The following is a 20,764-nucleotide window of genomic DNA, read 5'->3' on the forward strand; positions in this document are numbered from 1 at the left end:
CAGTTTCTAACTTCAGCTGACAAAAGTTTGGTTTCTATGTTTTGCAATGTTAATGGGAATTTGTTCTCAGCCTCCAATACTGTGAAACTTACTCCACAGGCTATAGGCAAACAGCCAGAAAGCCAAGTCAGTGAAAGGTAAGATGAGCCAGGCTGTTAAGATATCATTGCTGTTGCTGACTAGCAGGATAGATGCTGACCCAGAGACGGCTGCTGCCACGGAGTTATACTAGACCCGAGGGGTTAGTTTATCTCTGTGGCATCTCCTGGACCTGAGCTGCTCAGAAGGAGACCGCAGGGTAAGTAGCTCAGTAAAATGTTTTAGATTTGTGCAGTTAGCATTCATGTGGTCGACCGAGCAGGTTGTATTTTTATGGAAAGATACGAGAAAGCTTTCAAGGAGGAACATATGCTGAAGTTGGGGAATGCACGAGCCATATGACTGCAAGGTGCAAGGTTGTGTGAAGGATATACACAAGGTCCTGGTGAATGCAGCTGAATGGTGAGTATTATACGAGGGAGAAATTCATTCATGAATGGAGCCCTTAAAATCCTGGAAGGTGATATTTTTTAATGTTGTGTGCAGAATATGACTTTAATCTTATGTGCACAAGTTGAATCATCCTGAGAGAACAAGTTATTATCTTGTGAATTCATTTATCATCTGGTGAAACAATTTATTATTTTGTGCACACAAGATAAAAGGTATTAGCTTGTGGGAACGAGACAAATGATAAATGGACTGCACTGGTACAGCACTTTTCTAGTCTTACAAACACCCAAAGTGCTTTTATGCTACATATCACATTCACACACACATTCACACACTGTTGGCCGAAGCCACCTGCTACTCAGTAACCATTCACTTGCACTCACACACCGATGGACCAGCTATCAAGAGCAGTTTAGGGTTCAGTATCTTGCTCAAGGATACTTCGACATGCAGGCTGGAGGAGCCAGGAAATGAACTGCTGATCTTCCAATTAGTGGACGACCTGCTCTACCTCCGCTGACACTTACCTAGATGATAGCCTGTGCACACTTGGCCACCAGCGTTGTTAGACATTGATATTTGGTTAAATTTGAATTTGAATCTGACGTAAAATACTTACGACAGATGACATTAATATTGTGTTGGTTTTAAATCGTGTTACGTAACCAATCTTCCAAACGTCTCATGCCAACGTCATCTTGACGTACAATAATGACATTTCGTCGTAAGGTACGTAGAACAAAACACGTCTGCAAAATGTCCCAATGTTAACGTACATACAACATGATATCCCGACATCCTTAGACGTCATTTAAACCATCGTTCAGACAATTTTTATTCCAACCCAATGTGACAGTTCATCTTTCTAAAGTCATATTGATTGACGGACCTGAGTTGCGCAATTTGCACAATGCCAGGAAAATGCTGATTTAATAGTGTCTGGTTTTACTTGGAGGAGTCTAAGGCATGGCTTTAGAAAGACTAGGACTCAGGACGTGAAATATGAGGACTGTGTAGTAAAACGTTCAAAATTTTTGACATGGGAAAGCCAGTGCTAGCTGTGCTAAAGGAGCTAACATTAACTGCGGTATCAACTCCCATTCCTGACATTTTTACCTTGGGGACCAATGTGACACCCGCTGCCAGCTGCCAGCTGCCAGCTCTCATCCACCACCAGACATGGGACCATTTCAGGTGCCGTGTCCAGAAATGAACCCTTGTACATGAAGCATGTACACTAAAAGTGGCTAATTCTTACTTATTCCTTCAAGACACAAGCCAGATTTTTCAGATCATGTTACCCCATAGCAAGATAGCAGCAGTGTTTGCATGCAGTGTATGGTAGTGCTCATGTACAGGAACATTTTCACTGGTTTCACAGGTACATTTTAACATGATTTTTTGCCTCTAAGTCATGGAAAAGTCATAGAAATTTATTGGTAAAAATGTGTATGAACCCTGCAAAAAATAAATCCTTCCCACAAGATAATTAACTTGTGCAGACAAAATTAAAGATATCACCTTTTTGGGACTTAAGGGACGCTGTATCTATGTGAAAAAAATGTATATGATCATATATTTTCAAAAAGAAATGGTTGGTATGATAAAGATGCTCTTTTTTTAAAGTTTAATTTTATTATTTCCAGGTCCATTATTCCCTGATAAGCCTCAAACTCATGCAGATGATTTCACTCCACTGGTGAACATGGCTGATGAAATCTCCCCACTGATGTCTGACGGGGAAGTCGTTGAAAAGAGAAGTAATAGGAAACACGCAGAGAGGCAATGTGACACTCCGTCGCTCCCACATGGACGGATCTTAATTGACACTCACCATCTGAAGACTGACTCTTCATTTGGCGGCATCTCTGGTATGAACTCACTTTCAGAGAGCAGTGACACTGGAATCCTTTATCTGAACCCTCAAACACCAAACTGGTCTCTGGTGGAGAAGTTTGCAGAGCTCTCACCAGGAGAAGAAACTGAAGACAGCCAAGACCACGGCAGTCGAGGAAAGCTAGAATGCACTGAACATATTGAGAACAATAAAATAAATGGATCTACCGAAGGGCTTTCGAATGTTGCACTAAAGAAGGAAAGTAACTGTCATAAGATACAACGCAATGCCTCAGCTAAACAGAGGGCATCTAAGCTCAAAGAGCTGAATGTTGATGAGTATTCTCCAGGTGGAGCTGGGAGACAGACCAAAAGGAAGAATCTAAATAATCCTCATGCTAAGAAATTACACAAGAAATCCGAAGAAGACAAGATCCCTCGACTTTTGGTAGCGATGAAGAAACGTGGTGGAGTTGACACAGAGCACCGTCCCTTCAAGTGCACGCACTGCAACTGGGCTTTTAAGAAGCTCTGCAACCTACAGAGTCACTTACAGACACACACTGGCCTCAAGCCACACGTGTGTGATATATGTGGCAAGGCGTACTCTCACCAGGGCACGCTGCAGCAGCACAAGCGTCTGCACACAGGTGAAAGACCATACCACTGCCCCTTCTGTGTCAAGACCTATATCTGGTCCTCAGATTACCGCAAGCATATCCGCACACACACTGGTGAGAAGCCCTACGTCTGTGACACTTGTGGCAAGGATTTCATCCGCTCCTCTGACCTGCGAAAGCATGAGAGGAACATGCATACCAATGACAAGCCCTTCCCGTGTACACACTGTGGCAAGACCTTCAATAAACCCCTCTCCCTGAAGCGTCATGAGCGCAAGCACCTGGGTGAGAGACCGTTCTCCTGCCCCGACTGTGGGAAAGCCTTTGCCCTGGCCAGTCGTATGGCAGAGCACCAGAAGATCCACGCAGGAGTGCGTCCATACGTCTGCTCCGTGTGCTCCAAGTGTTTCACCAAGTCGTCCAACTTGACCGAACACGAGGCCATTCACAGCGGAGCACGGCCTCATAAGTGCAAAGAGTGCGGCGTGGCATTTGCCATGGCCTCTCGCCTCGTTCGTCACCAGTACGTCCACAATAAAGAGAAACCCCACAACTGCTCAGGCTGCAGCAGGAACTTCACCCATCTAGCCACACTGAAGGTTCATCAGGAGCAAAACTGTGCTGGCAGGATTTTTGTCTGTGTGGAGTGTGACAAATCTTTCCAGTGTGCTGAAAAGCTGGCACAGCACACGCTGAGCCACAGGGACGAGAATGTTTGAATCTGTTTAAGAACAGGTACTGTGCACATCTATCACTGTGATAGTACTGAATACTAGTACTGCACTCAGGGTTCCTCCAGCTTAAGCCAAGTGGAACTTTTTAAGACTTTTTTAGTGCCATGTGGAATGAAATTAAAGACCAATTTTAAAATAACCAAAACTGAAAGACAAAAAAAACAAAAAAAAAAAACAGCAACAGTATGCTACCTAGAGATAAGGAGAAATTTGGGCAAATACTTATTGTAACACAACATGACTTTTTGGTGACATTAACGCAAGAAGCATTCAGTAAAGTGTGGCTACGCATTTTGACAAATAAAGGCCTGTCTCAATTAGAGGCCTGGTCTGGTTGCCAAGCGGTTCAAGTTTTTTTAAGATATTATTCAAGCCTTTTTTTTTTTACCTTTGATTGATAGGACAGTTCATTCACCCATTTTCCGTTGCTTATCCTGTTAAGGGGTACACCCTGGACAGGTCACCAGACTATCACAGGGCTGACACACAGAGACAGACAACCATTCACACTTTGAATTATATAAAACCTAATTTTTAAACAATCAATTCATACTGGTTTATATAAACCCCATGTTTACTGAGCAACAGTTTAGTGTAAAAGGAATTAAAGACCTGTCCCAAATATAGGCCTGTTGATTTCAGTGATTTAAGCAAATAATAGCCCAGGCTATTAATTGAAGTTTTACGGTATTTTTTAAAAAAAAAATTACCTGTTATTTTAAGATTTCAAAATGCAACGTCAGAAAATAACAGATTCATACTTCCCATTTTATGACTTTTGAAAGATTGATTTAAGACGTTTTAAGACCAATGAAGGCCTAATCTTTGGATTAATGAATTCAGTGCCTTTTATTAAGACTTTTTAAGGATTCGTGGAAACCCTGTGCACTTCATTTGCAACTGTATATCTAAACGCAGGGTTTCATTAGTTCAAATAATCAGTTACAGACATATCCGATCCATTCAGTGTCTTGAGGCACCAGTTTATTTATGTTGAGGTATGTATGATAATTGTTAAACCATGTCACTCACACACCCTCCCTCCCTGGGTGCTGGGTTTCGATGAGAACGACGTGGGATAAAAATTGCCACCAGCATCGACACTGGAGCTGACAGTTTAATGGTTTGATGTGAAAGTGATTACAAGAATAACCTTTATAAAAGTAAGAATATGAATGTTGATAGTTAACAATAATGATTTGATAATACGCACAACACGGCAACATTGCATGTAGGAAATGCAGGCAGTTTTTCATGATGACCTGCGCTGTAGTGCCCTGGTCAGTCTGAATGTGGCCAATGTGGGGCACGCTGTCTGAATTCAAGTATGAGTGGCACTGAGCATTGCATTTCAGAAGGACCGTCACTTACTCACACTGATTTCATAGATGCACAGATTTATATAACCCACTTCAGCATAATGTCACATTAGCCAAACATAGAGCAGACGACAGCTGTGATAACCAGTATTGATGACGGGAAGCTGGTGCAAGGTGTAGTCCTCCTGACAGATGGGGGGGAGCTTAATGTGCCTGCAACCAGCAACATCAATACTTACTTATTTTCAGCTGTTTTTATTGTCTGGTGAGTTGTGGCCATTTATGAATGCTGCACTTTTTCTTAACGCACAAGCAGCACTAGCTGCAAAACTCTTGAGACACATTACTGTGACCATATTAATAGACCAGAACAGTTTAATGATTCAGGGAAGCTCGTCAATCAGTCAGTCATTGCTTTTTGCAGTGGACACCGCTATGTGAATTATCTTGTACTCATACTTGTTCTTTAGTATATACATTAGTTTGGCAGTGCAGCTTAAATGTGTCACATCTGAATTTCAGTATGCATGTAATGCGAGGTGTAAATCTGTGGCTCTTTTTAATCACATTGCCAAGCACAACAAGCATGTTTGATTTGCGAGAGGGTCTTTCAAACTTGAGCATGTAGGACAAGGCTGCACAACATTCAAACAAGATAATGGTACAATTAATTTGACAAATATTTCAACTGCCAGTTTTATGTGGGAATGGTCATTTTTGCATCTAATTGTCACTGGAAAACATATAAAAATCATGATGTTGTGATTTTTGCTGGGGTCTGTACCAAACAGGCTTGTTCCATTACATCTGGAATATGATTTGTAGGCCAGGGCATCTCTGTTGTACCAGAATGTTTCGTTAATTATGATATGATGGGACATATTTTATTGAAAAATAGCAGCTCCTGTGATTTGGATGTTGCACTTGGCCATATTGTGATTTTGTTGATATTTCGATTAATGGTGCAGCCCTAATGTTGGAGCTTAAAGGCATACTGTGCAGGATTTTCCTAAAAAGCAATGTATAGACTGACAGAAGTATCGCGCTCGTCACTTATGACCCAGTAGAAGTGTGTGTCAGGTATTTATCTGCAGAGACTCTGCCCTCTGCTTGTACTTCCTCTTAGTATGCTGTGTTTGGGGCATTTGTGTGTGTAGCCCCCAGCCAATAACAGCACACAGGTGAGATCAGGACTTAATACAAATTTAACGATAGCGAACGCACACAAAAAAATCCCTGCAATAGCGAGGTGAAAAGCCAAGCAGACAAAACTCGATACAGACCGAGGCTAAATCTGGGGTTGGTGTTTACTTTTACTGGCGAGCACTGAGAAAGAGGATGGGGATGAAGATCATCAAACACTGTTTTCTTCTGGATAGGTAGGTGCCGGCGGTTAGCTGAGTTAGCTTGCTAAAGTATCAGCTTTTCCATTGCAACAAACTTACGTTCCTACAGTAGTACAGTAGCTTGCAATGTACGTACAAGCTGGGTAAGGAGGTGGGGCCAAGTTTGAATGTTGAGTTCACAAACAGTAACTGACGATTCCCAACCCAGTCACCAGAAAAAGTGTTGGCATTGTACGTTTCTGCAAACCACTGTTATGTAACACTTGAATGCTATTATGTTACAAAAACATTGAAACTTTTAATTAAAAAAATTATGTGGTTAACATGTGGTTAGGCTTAGACACAAGAGCCATTGGGTTATGGTGAGGAAAATATCATGTTTTGGCTCTTGGGGCGCAATTCCTGCTGGAAAAACAGCATCAGATAAAAAAAAAACACCCACGTTTGGTTCCTAAATAACCGCTGGAAACACAGCAGTCACTCGCTAAATCACAGCTGGTGTTGTTTGTTAGTCTCGAACAGTAGTCTGCAGTAAGGTTGCAGTGGTATACCGGTTCAAACTGTGAACAAAAAATGGACGGTTAAAAACCCCTCTGTTTTCATTCCTTTACAGGTCATTCTGACTGGCAATAATACGAATTCTGTGATACTGTGAAACCACGATATTTTCGGAGACATTTATAATGTGAAAATCTCATGCCGTTGCAACCCTAATCTGCAGTTTCGCTGGCGTCTCGCCTACAGTAGGTGACACAACATCCACCATCCCCTCCACCTCCAGATGAAAAAGTCGGCTCATACACAAGTCACTTTAGAAACGTTAAAATAATATGCAAGAAACCAGCCTGCAGTTCCTGCACAGTATACCTTTAAGCTCTTGTGGATAAAAGAGAAACATTGCAAATCTGTAGTGTTAAAAATATTTGTCTGAAGATCCATCTCAATAAAAGCTTTTTAATCAAATGGTAAGTTCAAATACTGTCACCAGCTGTTTTATTTTTTTCTCTTTTATGATGTTTGCTCTCGGAGGAATCAATAATCAAATAATAAAGACATATCGCATTTATGCAGCAGCAAAGTTTGAAATAAAATTGTTTTAATGACATCACAAGAAATTCCATATCTGCCAAAAGAGGAACGGGTCAGAATTTGACTTTCCGGAGAGATTGTCCGGATGCCATTTGAAGCTTTCTGTCATGTAGCTATCCATTCTGAATGCGTTTATGCTCCGACACATTACTGGCACTGTGTCCCGCTCAAACTTGGCTACTGCAGACTAATCGTAAAAGGAGACGGCACCTGCTGTGTTGTCACTTGCTCTAAATTAATTGAGAGGCCCTGTTTGGAATCCCAGATATTTCTTGGCAAGATGTTTTTATTCAATATGTGTCTGGCACAAATTGCACGGATAGACTGTTAATCAATACACTTCATGTGTTGGAAGAGGTACAAAAAAATCATGAACATAAACTGTAGAGCACAAAGCTATATGACAGAGGTATAAAAAATCTCAGTTACATTAAAACATGTTTCCAAGGTGAGACAGTTATACAAACATTGTTCTAAAATGTAATCCATAAACATATATTACTATGTGATTTATATACATTAAAGGAGCCTACACATTGCTTATATAGTATTTATATAACAGGGCTATACATTTTCGCCCTTTCTCAGATAGAGGCATTGCAAATATCAGCACATAAACACTTTGTTCCTATAAGTGTAGGGGGTGCAGAGTATGTTGGGTGCTGGCCTGGTCGAGGTCTTTCCCAATCTCCCCTCCCCCTCACACCATGTGGTATCACCCATCCTGGCAACACACTTTTTTTTAAAAATATATGTCCTATATATAAATAAAATAGCATGTTACAGGTAAACATAACCAGATATTGTGCCATAATTTCCCAGCCTTGCAGTGCCAGGCTGCTTGGAAGATTAAAAATGGCTCCTGTGAGGCTTGAAATGACTCAAGCATTGGATTACATTTAATTTAGATCCCATTTATATATGCATTTTTAATTATTGGATAACTGCGTTTAGTGTATAGACATTTGACCATAAAAAGATAACTGATGTATGGATTTATACCTCTAAATATAACTTAGAGTGCAGCATATAGCACAGATACTCATGTACACAGGTGGTCGCAGTCGCTGGGTGTTGCTGGCATCGATGAACCCGGTCAAATTCCTCATACATAAATGGTTATTGGGGTCAATTAAGACATCCCCTCCCCCAACTATGTCCCGTCCTGCACCCACTGATAATATCCTCACTGTCAGCTTTTAGAAAGCACATATCAGCTGTTTCACTCGCTGCAATATGAGTTACTATGTCAGAGTATTTCTGTATCTAATATGCAACGTGATGTTGAGCAGGCTGTGGGGGTTTGAAAGGACATCCTTTAAAAGGAAATGTGGGCAGTGGGGAGTGGAATGGATATTACTGGTGTTCGTCCAAGTTCAGGTGAAGCTCTCATTAGACATAAAGGCACTGTAAGTGGTGGGTGGTGTGATATCCCCTAGTGATGTGAGTGATCCTACGAACACAAAAGATTGGAAGGTAATTATTATGAATCCTTTAACATGATACGGATATAGTAATTTTTAACGGGGCAGTTCAACCCAAAATCAATAACAGACATTTTACTTGTTGTGCCATTTCTCAGTCTAGATTGTTTTGGTGTGAGTTGCTGAGTGTCGAAGAGATCAGCTGTAGAGATGTCCGACTTCTCTCCAATATAATGGAACTAGATGGCGCTCAGCTTATGGTGCTCAATGCGCAAGAAATTTGATAAACTCGACAGCAATGTCTCTTTAAAGAAATCGCGACCTGGTTACTCAAGATAATCAACAGACCTTGTTGTGAGCAGTTTCATAAAGAGAATTATGGTGCGTTCCAGGCAGGCTTTTGAACTCGTAAGTCACGACTTCAAGTCACGAGTTACGACTTTGTAGCATTCCAGGAAAGTTACAGCAAACTGCCAGTTACTTCCTGTTTAACGTTGAACATGGCGAACCGTATGTTTGGGCTTACCCAATATTTCTATCGCCAAAGGTGCCTGCTCCTTGCTCATTTGAGCGAAACGGAGGAGGAAAAACAGCACACAAGGTCACAGATGCTATTATACTTTTTATTTTACGTTATCTGTGTGTTTGGAAACGTATTTTGTATTGATTATTCTTGCACTGGAAACCAGCTGTTAGAGCGGCTGCCAATAATGCGTTAACATTAGGGTTATTTTATGTCTATTTCTCACCATGTATCACCTGCATCAACACCGCATCCATAGGGCTGCCATTGTTGTTTAGAGGAGTAAAGTAATTGGTTTAGAGGGCTGTGTGACGTCAGAAAGCGTAACTGGGAATACATCGATCTGGTACGAGTTCACAGGTGGGAAGTTACGGGTTTGACTGCCGTTCCAGTGCACTTTCACGGGTTACAGGTTGTGAAAACACGAGTTACGGGTTGCCTGGAACGCACCATTATTTTCTGTCTACCGAACTACACTTGCAAATACTACACTCGCCAACCATATTGGAATCAGGAGAAGAAGAAAATGTACTTTATAGACCCTTTAGGGCCAGTGTCACAATGACGTCAGTTTATTAGCTGGAGGCAAAACACGACTCGCCACCACAGGGCTGTAGGCTACATAGGAGTCTTAAAATATTGTCTTGTTGCATTATTGCGAGCCAGAATAGGAGTCATGGCTCAAAATTTTAAAATTTTAAATTTTATTGCATACAGTCGCCACTGCCCGTCAACAAAAACAAAAACAACTATGGTTAAATGCGATAAGACGAAAGGACTGGACAAAGGCGATCATCAAAAATGATTGATGTGCATTAGGGAAATTGGGGAGGTATTAAGAGGAAGATTGGATTTCTCTGTAAGGCTAACTTTTTAGCGTATTAGCACTTACGTTAGCTAAACAAACTGGAGGAAACCGTTCAAGTGTCGTCCTCCTTTGTAAGATTGGCTTCCTGTGACATCATCCATCCACTGAGTGAGAGCATACGGGTCGGCCAGTCTGGTCCCGTTGGTCAGTGTTTACTTATTCAAGTAACACTGGTGGTCCCGGAGAGTGAGTGACCTGACATGGCGCGTTTGTAAATTCAGTCTGACGCTCTACACTAAAATGAGACCCTGTTGGGTAAAGAAATGGAGCATTATATTTCTACATGAATTAACGAACGGTTTAGTTAATGACACATTCACTCCGCTTTCGCCCTGCAACTCCGAGAGTGCGGTGCTCTGGATAACTGAACAGTACATTCAAACAGCATTAGGGATTTATGAACGATCCAGTTTGTGTGCTCCGGCACTCGGAATGAGTATTTCCGAACGCACCACTCCCATCATCTTTCTCCATTGTCTAAAACAAGCCAAAATCAGAATCAGAATCAGAAATACTTTATTGATCCCCGAGGGGAAATTATTTATGTTACAGGTGCTCCTTGCAAGAGAGGAAAGATACGTGAAAATATAAGAAATGTAAACAATTGTATTTACAAATATATAATGAAATAAACAGGAATTATTAACAAACAGTCTCAGGGCCACTCAGAAGGAGGAGTTGTACAGTTTGATGGCCACAGGCAGGAATGATTTCCTGTGGCGCTCAGTGGTACATCTTGGTGGTATGAGTCTCCCACTGAAAGTACTCTTGTGCCTGACCAGCACATGGTGGAGTGGGTGTGAGACATTGTCCAAGATAGTTCGTAGCTTAGACAGCATCCTCCTCTCTGACACCACCACCAGAGAGTCACACTCAGTTCCCACAACGTCACTGGCCTTGCGGATCAGTTTGTTGAGTCTGTTGGCGTCTGCCACCCTCAGCCTGCTGCCCCAGCACACAACAGCATAGAGGATAGCACTGGCCACCACAGACTCATAGAAAATCCTGAGCATGAGCCTTCCTGTAGAGAGCGTTAGTGTTCTTAGCCCAGTCCAGTTTATTGTCAATGTGAACCCCCAGGTACTTATAGTCCTCTACAATGTCCACACTGACCCCCTGGATGGAAACAAGGGTCACCGGTGTCTTGGTCCTCCTCAGATCCACAGCCAGTTCCTTTGTCTTTGCCACGTTGAGCTGCAGATGGTTCTGCTCACACCATGTGACAAAGTTATCCACAACAGCCCTGTACTCATCCTCATCACCCTTGGTGATACATCCGACTATAGCAGAGTCGTCAGAAAACTTCTGAAGATGGTAGGTCTCAGTGCAATAGCTGAAGTCCGTGGTGTAGAGGGTGAAGAGGAAGGGAGAGAGGACAGTCCCCTGTGGGGCCCCGGTATTGCTGACCACTCTGTCTGACACACAGCATGGCAAGCGCACATACTGTGGTCTGCCAGTCAAGTAGTCTACAATCCAGGACACCAGGGGGGCATCCACCTGCATTGCTGTCGCTTGTCACCCCAGTAGAGCTGGACGTATGGTGTTGAATGCACTAGAGAAGTCAAAAAACATGACCCTCACAGTGCTCGCCGGCTTATCCAAATGGGCGTAGACACGGTTGAGCAGGTAGATGATGGCGTCCTCAACTCCAAGTCGGGGCTGATAGGCGAACTGGAGGGGGTCCAAAAGTGGCTTGACCATGGGCCGGAGCTGCTCCAAGACGAGTCTCTCCAGGGTCTTCATGATGTGGGAGGTCAATGCCACGGGTCTGTAGTCCTTGGAGCCACTGGGACGCGACGTCTTTGGCACAGGAACGAGGCAGGATGTCTTCCACAGCAAGGGGACCCTCTGGAGACTCAGGCTCATGTTGAAGACATGCTGAAGTACTCCACATAGCTGGGGGGCACAGGCTTTGAGCACCCTGGGGCTGACACCATCAGGGCCTGCAGCCTTATTTGAGTGGAGTCTCATCAGCTGTCTTCTCACATGGTCAGCAGTGAAGCACATTGTGGAGGTGATGACACGTGGGGGAGGGGTGTAGTCCTCATGATGGAGAGAGCAGTCAGTCTGCCCACGGGGAGAGGAGGTGTGAGGAGGAGGAGGAGGGGGGGTCAAGCAGGAGGGTGTTGAGGTGTGAGAGGGAGGAGTGGGGGAGGAGGGCGGAGTGGGAGATGGTTGACCAAGACAGACAGCAGAAGAGTCGGGGGGGGATGGGGCCAGTAGCGCTAGCTAATGTCTGAGGAGAACTGTTTTGCCTCCAGCTAAGCCCCGCCCACCCAAAAATGTTTACTAACAGTAAAAGGGCCGATACCCTGAAATTCATTTTTTTGCACTCATATGCCCAAAATAGGCACTTAAAGAGGCAAATTGGCACCTCTCCAGCTATCAGTCCACACTCCATATTTGGTCTGAATGGTACTTGAATGGGCGACCCTTCAGTTCCCAAGGCAAATCCCTATGGACTGAGCTACTGCTGCCCCACTGTGTGGAAGGAACCATGTATCTATTCATGTACAAGGAACTCCAGGATGTGAATGTTAACGGTGTCCTCCTCGACTTAGCTGTAACATTAGCTAGCTCAGTGGTGCTAGGTGAGCTAGCAGTAGATGCACACTTCCTTCTGCGCGGTGATACAGTTGGCAAGTGTAGTTTGGTAGAGAGAAAGTAGTTCTTACATGAAACTGCTCACAATAAGGTCTGTGGATTATCTCGAGTAACTGGGTCATGATTTCTGGAAAGAGACATTGCTGTTGAGTTTTTCAAATGTACTTTATTGGAGCACAACAAGCCGAGTGCCATCTAGTCCCATTATATTGGAGAGAAGGCGGACATCTCTACAGCCGATATCTCAGACACTCTGCAACTCACACCAAAACAACCTAGACTAATAAATAGCACTGCAGGTAAGAGGAAAAGTGTGAATTTTTGTTTTTGGGGTGAACTGTCCCTTTAAGTAAGTTAAGTTACCTGTGATACAGGCTAGTGGTCTCGACACTGTTTCTACCCCAGCTGCTGGCCTATGAAGAAGACAGCGATATTAATAGAAAACTATCACAGTTACATAACTTAATGTAGATAAAATGTCATCAGCGGCAGCCAAGCCACTGCAATGTTTTTGATCACTAAAAAAAAAGTTGCATATCATGACTGTATTTTAGCCAAAATATGAAATCGGACACACTGGTAAACAACTGTGTTAATGGCACGACACAGGAGGAACACGGCCTCTCACGAAGGGTCAGTGACCTCAGAAATCCCACATAACAAATGAAGAATGTGGAACTTGGCAACATATTTATGACTTCAATAGCTGAGGGGAAATGATCACAATTTATTGACATTGATGGGTAAAAAAATATTAAAATGATAAGTCATAACTCACCTGCTTTCCGTGAAAAGGGGTTGATCCCAGCAGAGGAGGGCTGCGAAGGAAACGGGCCAGGAGAAGCAAAGGCAGGTGGGGGAGGAGGACAGAAGCCTGTGGTGGGTGGTGGCCCCTGAGAAAACATGCGAAAATATATATCTTGCATCAACAAATTGAAAGTGAGCAGTTTAATGCAGGGATATTCCACTTGGTTTGCACGGGGAGGCCAGTTAATAAACAAACATTAATAATATTTATCAGTAAATATAATAAATGAATTCCCTGTTTTCAACATTTGTTATATGTCTGGAACCTTATTTACATTCAAAGTACAAAAGAAATCCCTGATGAAAATCAATTTATTTTCACTGTGAATTAGGAAATGGTCTGTGGGTCACTTGGCCAGATTTGGCCAAGTGACCCACATGAGTTAAGTATCACTGGTATAAGGGACTGTTCATTATTTATGAGGGGAAAGGGGGTGGTGCAAATAGGGGGAGGCATGTCAAATAATTTTTTAAGCACTGGGGAGGGACTTTTTTATTTTGTCTTGTCTTGGGGGGGCATACAAATGTAAATGGTTGTATTTTGTATCTATTTTATCGCTGATTTTTTTTTTAAGAAAACATGCCTTCCAAACCTGCCCGCGCATGTTCTGTTTAAAAATCGCCAAAATTTAAATTTTGTTTGTAGACCAGAGGAGATTGTAGTGAATATTTATGTAGGAATATAGATTTTTTTTTCAATAATTTATTGTTATTTATGCATTCTGATATTATCATTTTATTTTGTTTTTTTCAGCTCTTGTGGATGTACATTTGATTTACTAACACTCGGTGACACCGTTAATGCTAGGGGAAAAAAGCAAAAAAATTTAAATAAAAATAATAATGATAAAAAATAAAATAAAAAAAGCCAAAAATTACACCATTTATCATAGCCAGAAACTGTAAAAACAGAAATCATTGTTGGAATTTCAAATTTCTGACAGTTCTTAAACACATCATTTGCAAAGAACCCTTTTGTCAAAAAACAAAAAAACAAAAACATAACCAAATCTGAGCATCAAAATCACTTTTAAGATTTGGCCCAAAAAAACCCAAAAACATGCAAACAAACCAGCATGCATGACAAGAGTAAGAAACCAAGGCTTTTTACAATCCCAGGATTTCATCGCCAACATGTAACTTTCAAACATCAAAGGGTAAGTTTTAAAAATCTAATAACTAATTTATGGTGGAGGGAGAGTTATGTATTTTCTGCCAGTGACTCAGGAGGGCTCAAGGAAAAATATTTCTAGCTTCGGGAGGGTAAAAATCAAAGTCCCACCCCAGCCACACTTGTCCTCTGATAAATAAAGAACAGTCCCTAACGTATATTCACTCGACTCTTACCATCGGAGCTGGGCTTCTCTGCTCTGAGCCTTCGTTTTGAACATCTTTGGGTTTTGATTTGAACCAACCACTGAACCATCCGGCCTTGGCGCTCTGCATAAAAAACAGAGAAAGTGAGACCCATATCAAACAACTCTAATGTGGTTCAGCAGGTGTCAGTATGCCAGCTAGCCACCCACCTGTTTGGGAGGTTCATCAGTCTGCTCGGAGGCCTCTAAACCTTGCGGGATGCTCTGCTGGCTTTGCCCCTGCTGACTGAAGTCAACTCCCAGCATCTGAGCCCCCATCTTCAAAGGGAAAGTGACCTCACATGAGCATGTGTCAGACTAGCTGCCCGCAGCGACATGCCAAACTGCATCGGAAATACATGGCTTTGTAATGTGAAACTGTGTGATTTGGTGTTTTTAGCAGTTTAAATCACCAGGTCTGTTTCTTATGGAGAGGAAGAGCCCTTTGCGGATAATTCTGCTTACAGTAAAACCTCCTGAACATCTGGATCAGAAAAAGGTGAGCACACATTAACCTATGAAGGAAAAGGGATGAATACATGTGTGTATGTTGTGGGCAAGCTGCCCGCCTCTGAGATGCCAAACAGCTTTGGAGATGCACCAATCTGTAATGTGAAACTGCTTTATTAAGAGTTTTTAGTGATTTAATCAGCTGGTCTGTTTGTTTTGGAGAGGAGGAGACCTCTGTGGGTAATTTAGCTCCCAATAAAAACCTCCTGAACAATAAACACTTCTAGCTGGGAGAAGTTTTAGCTGGTTGCAATTCACTGCTAAACGCTACCAAATCCTCATAAATCTCACACACTTAACATTCAAACAGGTAAAAAAAAGTTTATACAGTGGTAAAATGTTAACGTTTTTAGCAAGAATTGTAGCCACATAAATCCAGAAAACAGATTCAGAGAGTGGCATCAAAGCAGAACAATGCCATCTTTGTTTCCCTTTTCTTTTAATCAGAATATTAAAAAGTTACTCACTGTGCCAGCTCCAGAGGATGACCCAGCCCCTGCAGAAGCAATGAAATCAAAATATCACACACAAGCTGACTCCTCACTGTCCAAAGTAAATATCTGAATAGAAACAGGAATGAATGTTGTCTAACATTGGATTCTCACCCTCTGCGGCTGATGGCAGAGGACAATGTGGTGAGTCACTTCTGACTTCAGCACTATCTGTGTTATGATAACTGAAGTCTTGGCTCGCAGCTACTGTAGGCGCTGGGGGAGCATAAACCAGCGTTACTGGCATCGCAGAATTGGCATGAGGCCTAGAGAAGCAACAGGGAGAGGACGGTGACATAATGGTCTATTAGGACTGGATATCACATGTGCAGTAAGAGTTTTCATCTGCCAGTGGAAGAACAATCCACCCATCACTTTAATTACCGCCACGTGACCACTGGAGGATTTTAAGATGAGTAGTTGTGAGTGGTGTCTTATATGCCAGTACCGAAGACAAATTTCCTTCTATGCAAATCTAGTTGACAATAAAGTACTCTGACATGAATAAAGCATGTTGCTGCACATTTTGTACCAGTCCTGAGCTCCGCTAACATCCCACGACAACACATTCATTCCTTCAGTGATTCCTTCAACTTGATGCTCGAGGCCTTCTTGATCCTCTGGGCCTCTGTAATAAAGGAGTTCAGGCTCTGGACTCTGGATGTCACGGTTTAGGTCATCCAAGTCTGATTCTGTAGAAAAATAAAAATGAAAACAACATTTGTAAGGATTTATAAGCAGCTGTGGTGGAAGACAGTGCCCTCTAGTGGCCACACAGTAAATCATTTGAAGCAAAGAGAGAATTAAAAATGACCTAAGATCACTTTGCCATCCTCGTGGGCCAGAGCTCTTCCCTCAGGAGGTGGATGGTATATTTCAGTACAGTCGTAGGTCCCCGTCTGAGTAAAATAAGAAAACCATTACTTATATAGATTTACTGTAAACAAGAGTCTCCAGCGGCTCTGTAAAGCTGTACTTAAGCCCAATGCCAGCACGCTAACATGCTCACAATGACAATGCTTACATGCTGATGTTTAGCTGGTATAATATTTATCATGTTCCCCAACTTGCTAACATTTGCTATCTGCTCTATTCCATTCCCAGGGGGTCTTTGCTGCTGCTCTTCCTGCCTTAGGCTTTCCATGTAGGCGTTTGGAAGGGCAGGGAGGATTGCTCTCTTTGCCTCAGGCTTTCCTCGTACGTGTGTGGAAGGGCAGAGAGGTGTGCTCTCCCTGCCTTAGGGCTTTCCACATAGGCGTGTGGAAGGGCAGAGAAGTGTTCTCTCTGACTTAGGCTTTCTGCATAGGCCAGAGGAAAGGCAGAGAGGCCCCAGAACAGAGCAATACCGCCAAATATAATACTGCCAACGCACTTACTGAATTGTATTTATTGTAACTGTTGGCCCAATTCAAGCAAGCAGCTTTGCTTTATCCAACTGCTTAAGATTCCTGTTCAAACTGAATTTAACTGAAGCTAAAACAAATATTTTGTTTTTTTTGTACATATTTTTTCTTAAGACAACACCTTTCCCTGAAATCAAAAGCCAGAGGAGCTGGCCTGGAGCACTCACCTGTAAACTGTGGTGCCTTGCACGGAGCAGCCTGAGCCAGTCAGGTTCCTGCGCAGCTCCGCTAACACCTGCTTCATTGAACTGACCCTCAGAGTGTCTCAGCCTGTCGGACAGCTACAGGAGAAAGGACACACAACTTCAGTTCATCTGTGTTTAATTTAATTGATTAAACTGAATCACTTTGATTACTCAAATGTACAAGACATAATAGGTATGTGTGTCGAGGAAGATGTGAGAAAACCTTAATAACTTCTCCAGTCAGCACAAAGAAAGGCTCCCTCTGTCTGAGAATCGTTTGTCCCACCACCTCGCAGTAATGAAATGCCTGAGATGCGAGCCCACAGTCCAGCAGGCGAGTGGCATACAGGAACTTGTAAACCTGACGACAACACAGCAATATTCATCATCACATACTTCATTATCTAATTAATTTATATATTTATGACAGCAAATGAGGATAAAATTATTTATTAAATTGTTTATGGAAAGCAGAGAGATCTGGTGTAAATGGGAGCTACCTGAAAGGATGGCATCAAAAGGGATTTGCCCCCAAGCGTCTGGCAGTACTCATACAACTCCGTGCACTGGATGGCAAGGTTTGTGGCAAAGCATTCAAATGATTGTCTGAAAGAGAGAAGATGATACAGCACACCAAGCATAAGCAAGATCATCTCAGCAAACAAACATAAAAAGATTATACATTAAAATAAGAAGCACTGAAAGACATTAAACATTGCTGCTGCTTTGAATTCAAGTAAAACCATCAAATCCGGTGTTCCCCAGGGATCCATTTTAGGGCCACTCCTTTTCATACTGCATATAAATGACTTTGTGAAAACCTCTAGCATTATAGACAAAGTATTATTTGCCGATGATACAAATTTATTCTTATTGCACAATGGGGATTATTACTTATGTAAGGACACAGGTTTGAACAAGCACCCCCAACCACAGAGGTGAAATTTAATAAAAAATATGACAGAATTTTACTAAACATCTCTTTTTTCAGACCTAAACCTAGACCTAAGGCCAAAAGTTAAAATTTAGATTGAATGCACACAAAGATACTTGCTAGTTCGCTACAGAAATATTTAAGCAATGCAAACCCACAGTTGACCCCAAAGAAACAGGCAGAATTAATTCAAATGCATAGCTAAACCTGTGGAGACGACTCGAGAGACAAACCAGCCACTCTACCACCAACCATACTGCTTAGGCCAAACTGTGAACCATGCCAAAGACAGACACCAGGCTCCAGGAAGAGACAAGAACGAAACTGAGCAGCAGAGACCTGACCAGATAATGGTTCTGCCTGCTCCACCCAGCAATCAGGGCGCAGGACATTATTGAGCCACACCTGGTGAGCAGGTACTGAGGAGGGGGAAAAAAGGGAAATGATCCCATTCTGCCACACTCGCATATAAAACTTGGAAAAAGCATCTTATAAAGGGTAACAAAAAATAAATTCATTCATTCATTTCACATCTTCATTATGTCTTAGAAATTGTACTTTTATTTCAACTGTTTTGTGAATAAACTAAGCTGTAGCTGCAGCTCTACGTCTCCATCAAAATTACGACTACATGGTCAAAAATTAAACCGATGGATCGCATCAAGGAGCGAGTGACGCTCACCTGTGGCTGCTGCCGAGCAGCACCAGTCTCTCTGCCTTCTGTGTGAACACCCCAAAGGGAACGCTGGCCGTCAAGTAGCAGACATGGGCGGCATGTAGCAGGCCTTTAGAGGCTACATGGGGAAGAGCAACAGAAAACATCCTGTTCATATATCTGTGCAGAAACAACATTGCAGCCTGTCAGTCAGTGCGTCCATACCGAGAGTGTCCCCCATGGTGACTATGGCCTGCTGTTGGACGGAGGGACTTCCTGTCTCATTGGAGAGCATGACAGCCAGATGGGGCCTCCAGTCTCCCCATTTCTCATTTCCACAGCACTGGAAAAAGAGAATCACTATCAAGACTCTTACTGACTAATAAGGTAGACATTTTAACAATTCAATGATTGCACTTGTGTTGATTGGGATGTGTGAAGAGTTTATGTTCTGTGTGTTTTACCATGGCTACAGCCGGGATTCTGCCAGTCAGCAGGTGGAAGAGAGTCTGGAGGGGATCACTGGCTGTTAGCTGGCCTGTAAACCTGACAAAAGAGCTGTTTGTGTCATTGTTCATCTTAACCAAGGCGTCATTACCTGTTAACAGCAGAGCTACTGTACTAAAGCAGAAGCCGTCACAGTTAAAAAGCGTCCCTGTAGCTGCTCTGTACAGATACACTGTGCTGATGTAACTCACAGATAAAACTCTGCCTGCCTATCTACCCTCCCCCCCAAACATTCCTCTGGTGACATGTGAGACACACTGCTAATGCCAAAATAGTCTGTATAATGGATCGGGTTACATGAGAAATAGTTTACAGAAACAGTACTTTAGTGACATAATACGAACATCTCTCTGTAATGTTATCCACACTACGCTGTGACAGCGGAGATTTAAAGGCTTGATCTTATTCTATGTCAAGAGATTATTTACACTCTCCAACAAAGTGTTTATGGTTTGTTATGTACAGCCCAACCCTCTGCGAATTATTAATAACTCAGCGGCCGAGATAAACTCTGATAAACTCAGAATTATTATTGCTTTGTCAAAAGAGTGTCCACCTTTGCCTACCTGACAAATTCTTATTAAAGCTACTAATAAACATTAACTTTTTTTCTTTTATTTTGAAAGTGATTACGAACAGGAAGCCATGTTAAAGTGCTCCAGAGGTCCAATCGCCTACTGTTTTCATTACCTTCCACAACTTCTAAATAAAGGGAATTATTTTTGGACACAGAGGTACAGTCAGGTCCATAATTATTTGGACAATGATACAGTTGTCATCCTTTTGGCTCTGTACACCACCACAATGGGTTTTAAATGAAGCAATGAATACCTGCTTAAAGTGCAGACTCTCAGCTTTCATTTAAGGCTTTTTTCAAAAATGTAGTATGAACCGTGTAGGAATGACAACCATTTCTTCACTTCATTTCTTCTATGTAAATATTGCATGTTTCTTTCAGATAAAACACATTTTTGACTTGTGAATGAGTCAATGGAATTTCTTGCAATAATGAAAAAATACTGGCAAACATGTCCGCCTGGCACAAACCACATGTTTTGGACA

The 20,764-nt window shown here is 42.4% G+C and overlaps 2 protein-coding genes across 5 annotated transcripts in view; one reads left to right on the top strand and one right to left on the bottom strand.

Annotated features, from left to right (window-relative positions):
• The first annotated feature begins 245 nt into the window (after positions 1 to 245).
• Positions 246 to 7,201, top strand: znf648 (zinc finger protein 648). The gene is made up of 2 exons (XM_050055167.1): positions 246 to 501; positions 2,139 to 7,201. The coding sequence occupies exons 1-2, from the start codon at positions 489 to 491 to the stop codon at positions 3,665 to 3,667; spliced, it is 1,542 nt and encodes a 513-aa protein (XP_049911124.1). The 5' UTR covers positions 246 to 488; the 3' UTR covers positions 3,668 to 7,201.
• Positions 7,202 to 7,469: 268 nt separating this feature from the next.
• sec16b (SEC16 homolog B, endoplasmic reticulum export factor) overlaps positions 7,470 to 20,764 on the bottom strand; it is a 24,194-nt gene continuing 10,899 nt past the window's right edge. For 2 of the 4 annotated variants that reach the window (XM_050055161.1, XM_050055160.1), the window contains exons 11-25: positions 19,660 to 19,741; positions 19,421 to 19,538; positions 19,223 to 19,334; positions 18,107 to 18,212; positions 17,830 to 17,967; positions 17,589 to 17,702; positions 16,833 to 16,917; positions 16,551 to 16,710; positions 16,133 to 16,284; positions 15,995 to 16,023; positions 15,189 to 15,296; positions 15,010 to 15,102; positions 13,634 to 13,748; positions 13,219 to 13,268; positions 7,470 to 8,889 (exon numbers count right to left, since the gene is read on the bottom strand). In XM_050055161.1, coding sequence (XP_049911118.1) covers positions 13,252 to 13,268; positions 13,634 to 13,748; positions 15,010 to 15,102; positions 15,189 to 15,296; positions 15,995 to 16,023; positions 16,133 to 16,284; positions 16,551 to 16,710; positions 16,833 to 16,917; positions 17,589 to 17,702; positions 17,830 to 17,967; positions 18,107 to 18,212; positions 19,223 to 19,334; positions 19,421 to 19,538; positions 19,660 to 19,741 — 1,429 coding nt within the window. In that variant the 3' untranslated portion in view covers positions 7,470 to 8,889; positions 13,219 to 13,251. Of the gene's footprint in view, positions 8,890 to 12,107; positions 12,319 to 12,339; positions 12,983 to 13,218; positions 13,269 to 13,633; positions 13,749 to 15,009; positions 15,103 to 15,188; positions 15,297 to 15,994; positions 16,024 to 16,132; positions 16,285 to 16,550; positions 16,711 to 16,832; positions 16,918 to 17,588; positions 17,703 to 17,829; positions 17,968 to 18,106; positions 18,213 to 19,222; positions 19,335 to 19,420; positions 19,539 to 19,659; positions 19,742 to 20,764 lie in introns of those variants that run through there. The other 2 variants (XM_050055162.1, XM_050055163.1) reach the window with 2 other exon arrangements.

Source organism: Epinephelus moara, chromosome 10 (genome assembly GCF_006386435.1).
Source record: "Epinephelus moara isolate mb chromosome 10, YSFRI_EMoa_1.0, whole genome shotgun sequence".
NCBI lineage: Eukaryota > Metazoa > Chordata > Actinopteri > Perciformes > Serranidae > Epinephelus > Epinephelus moara.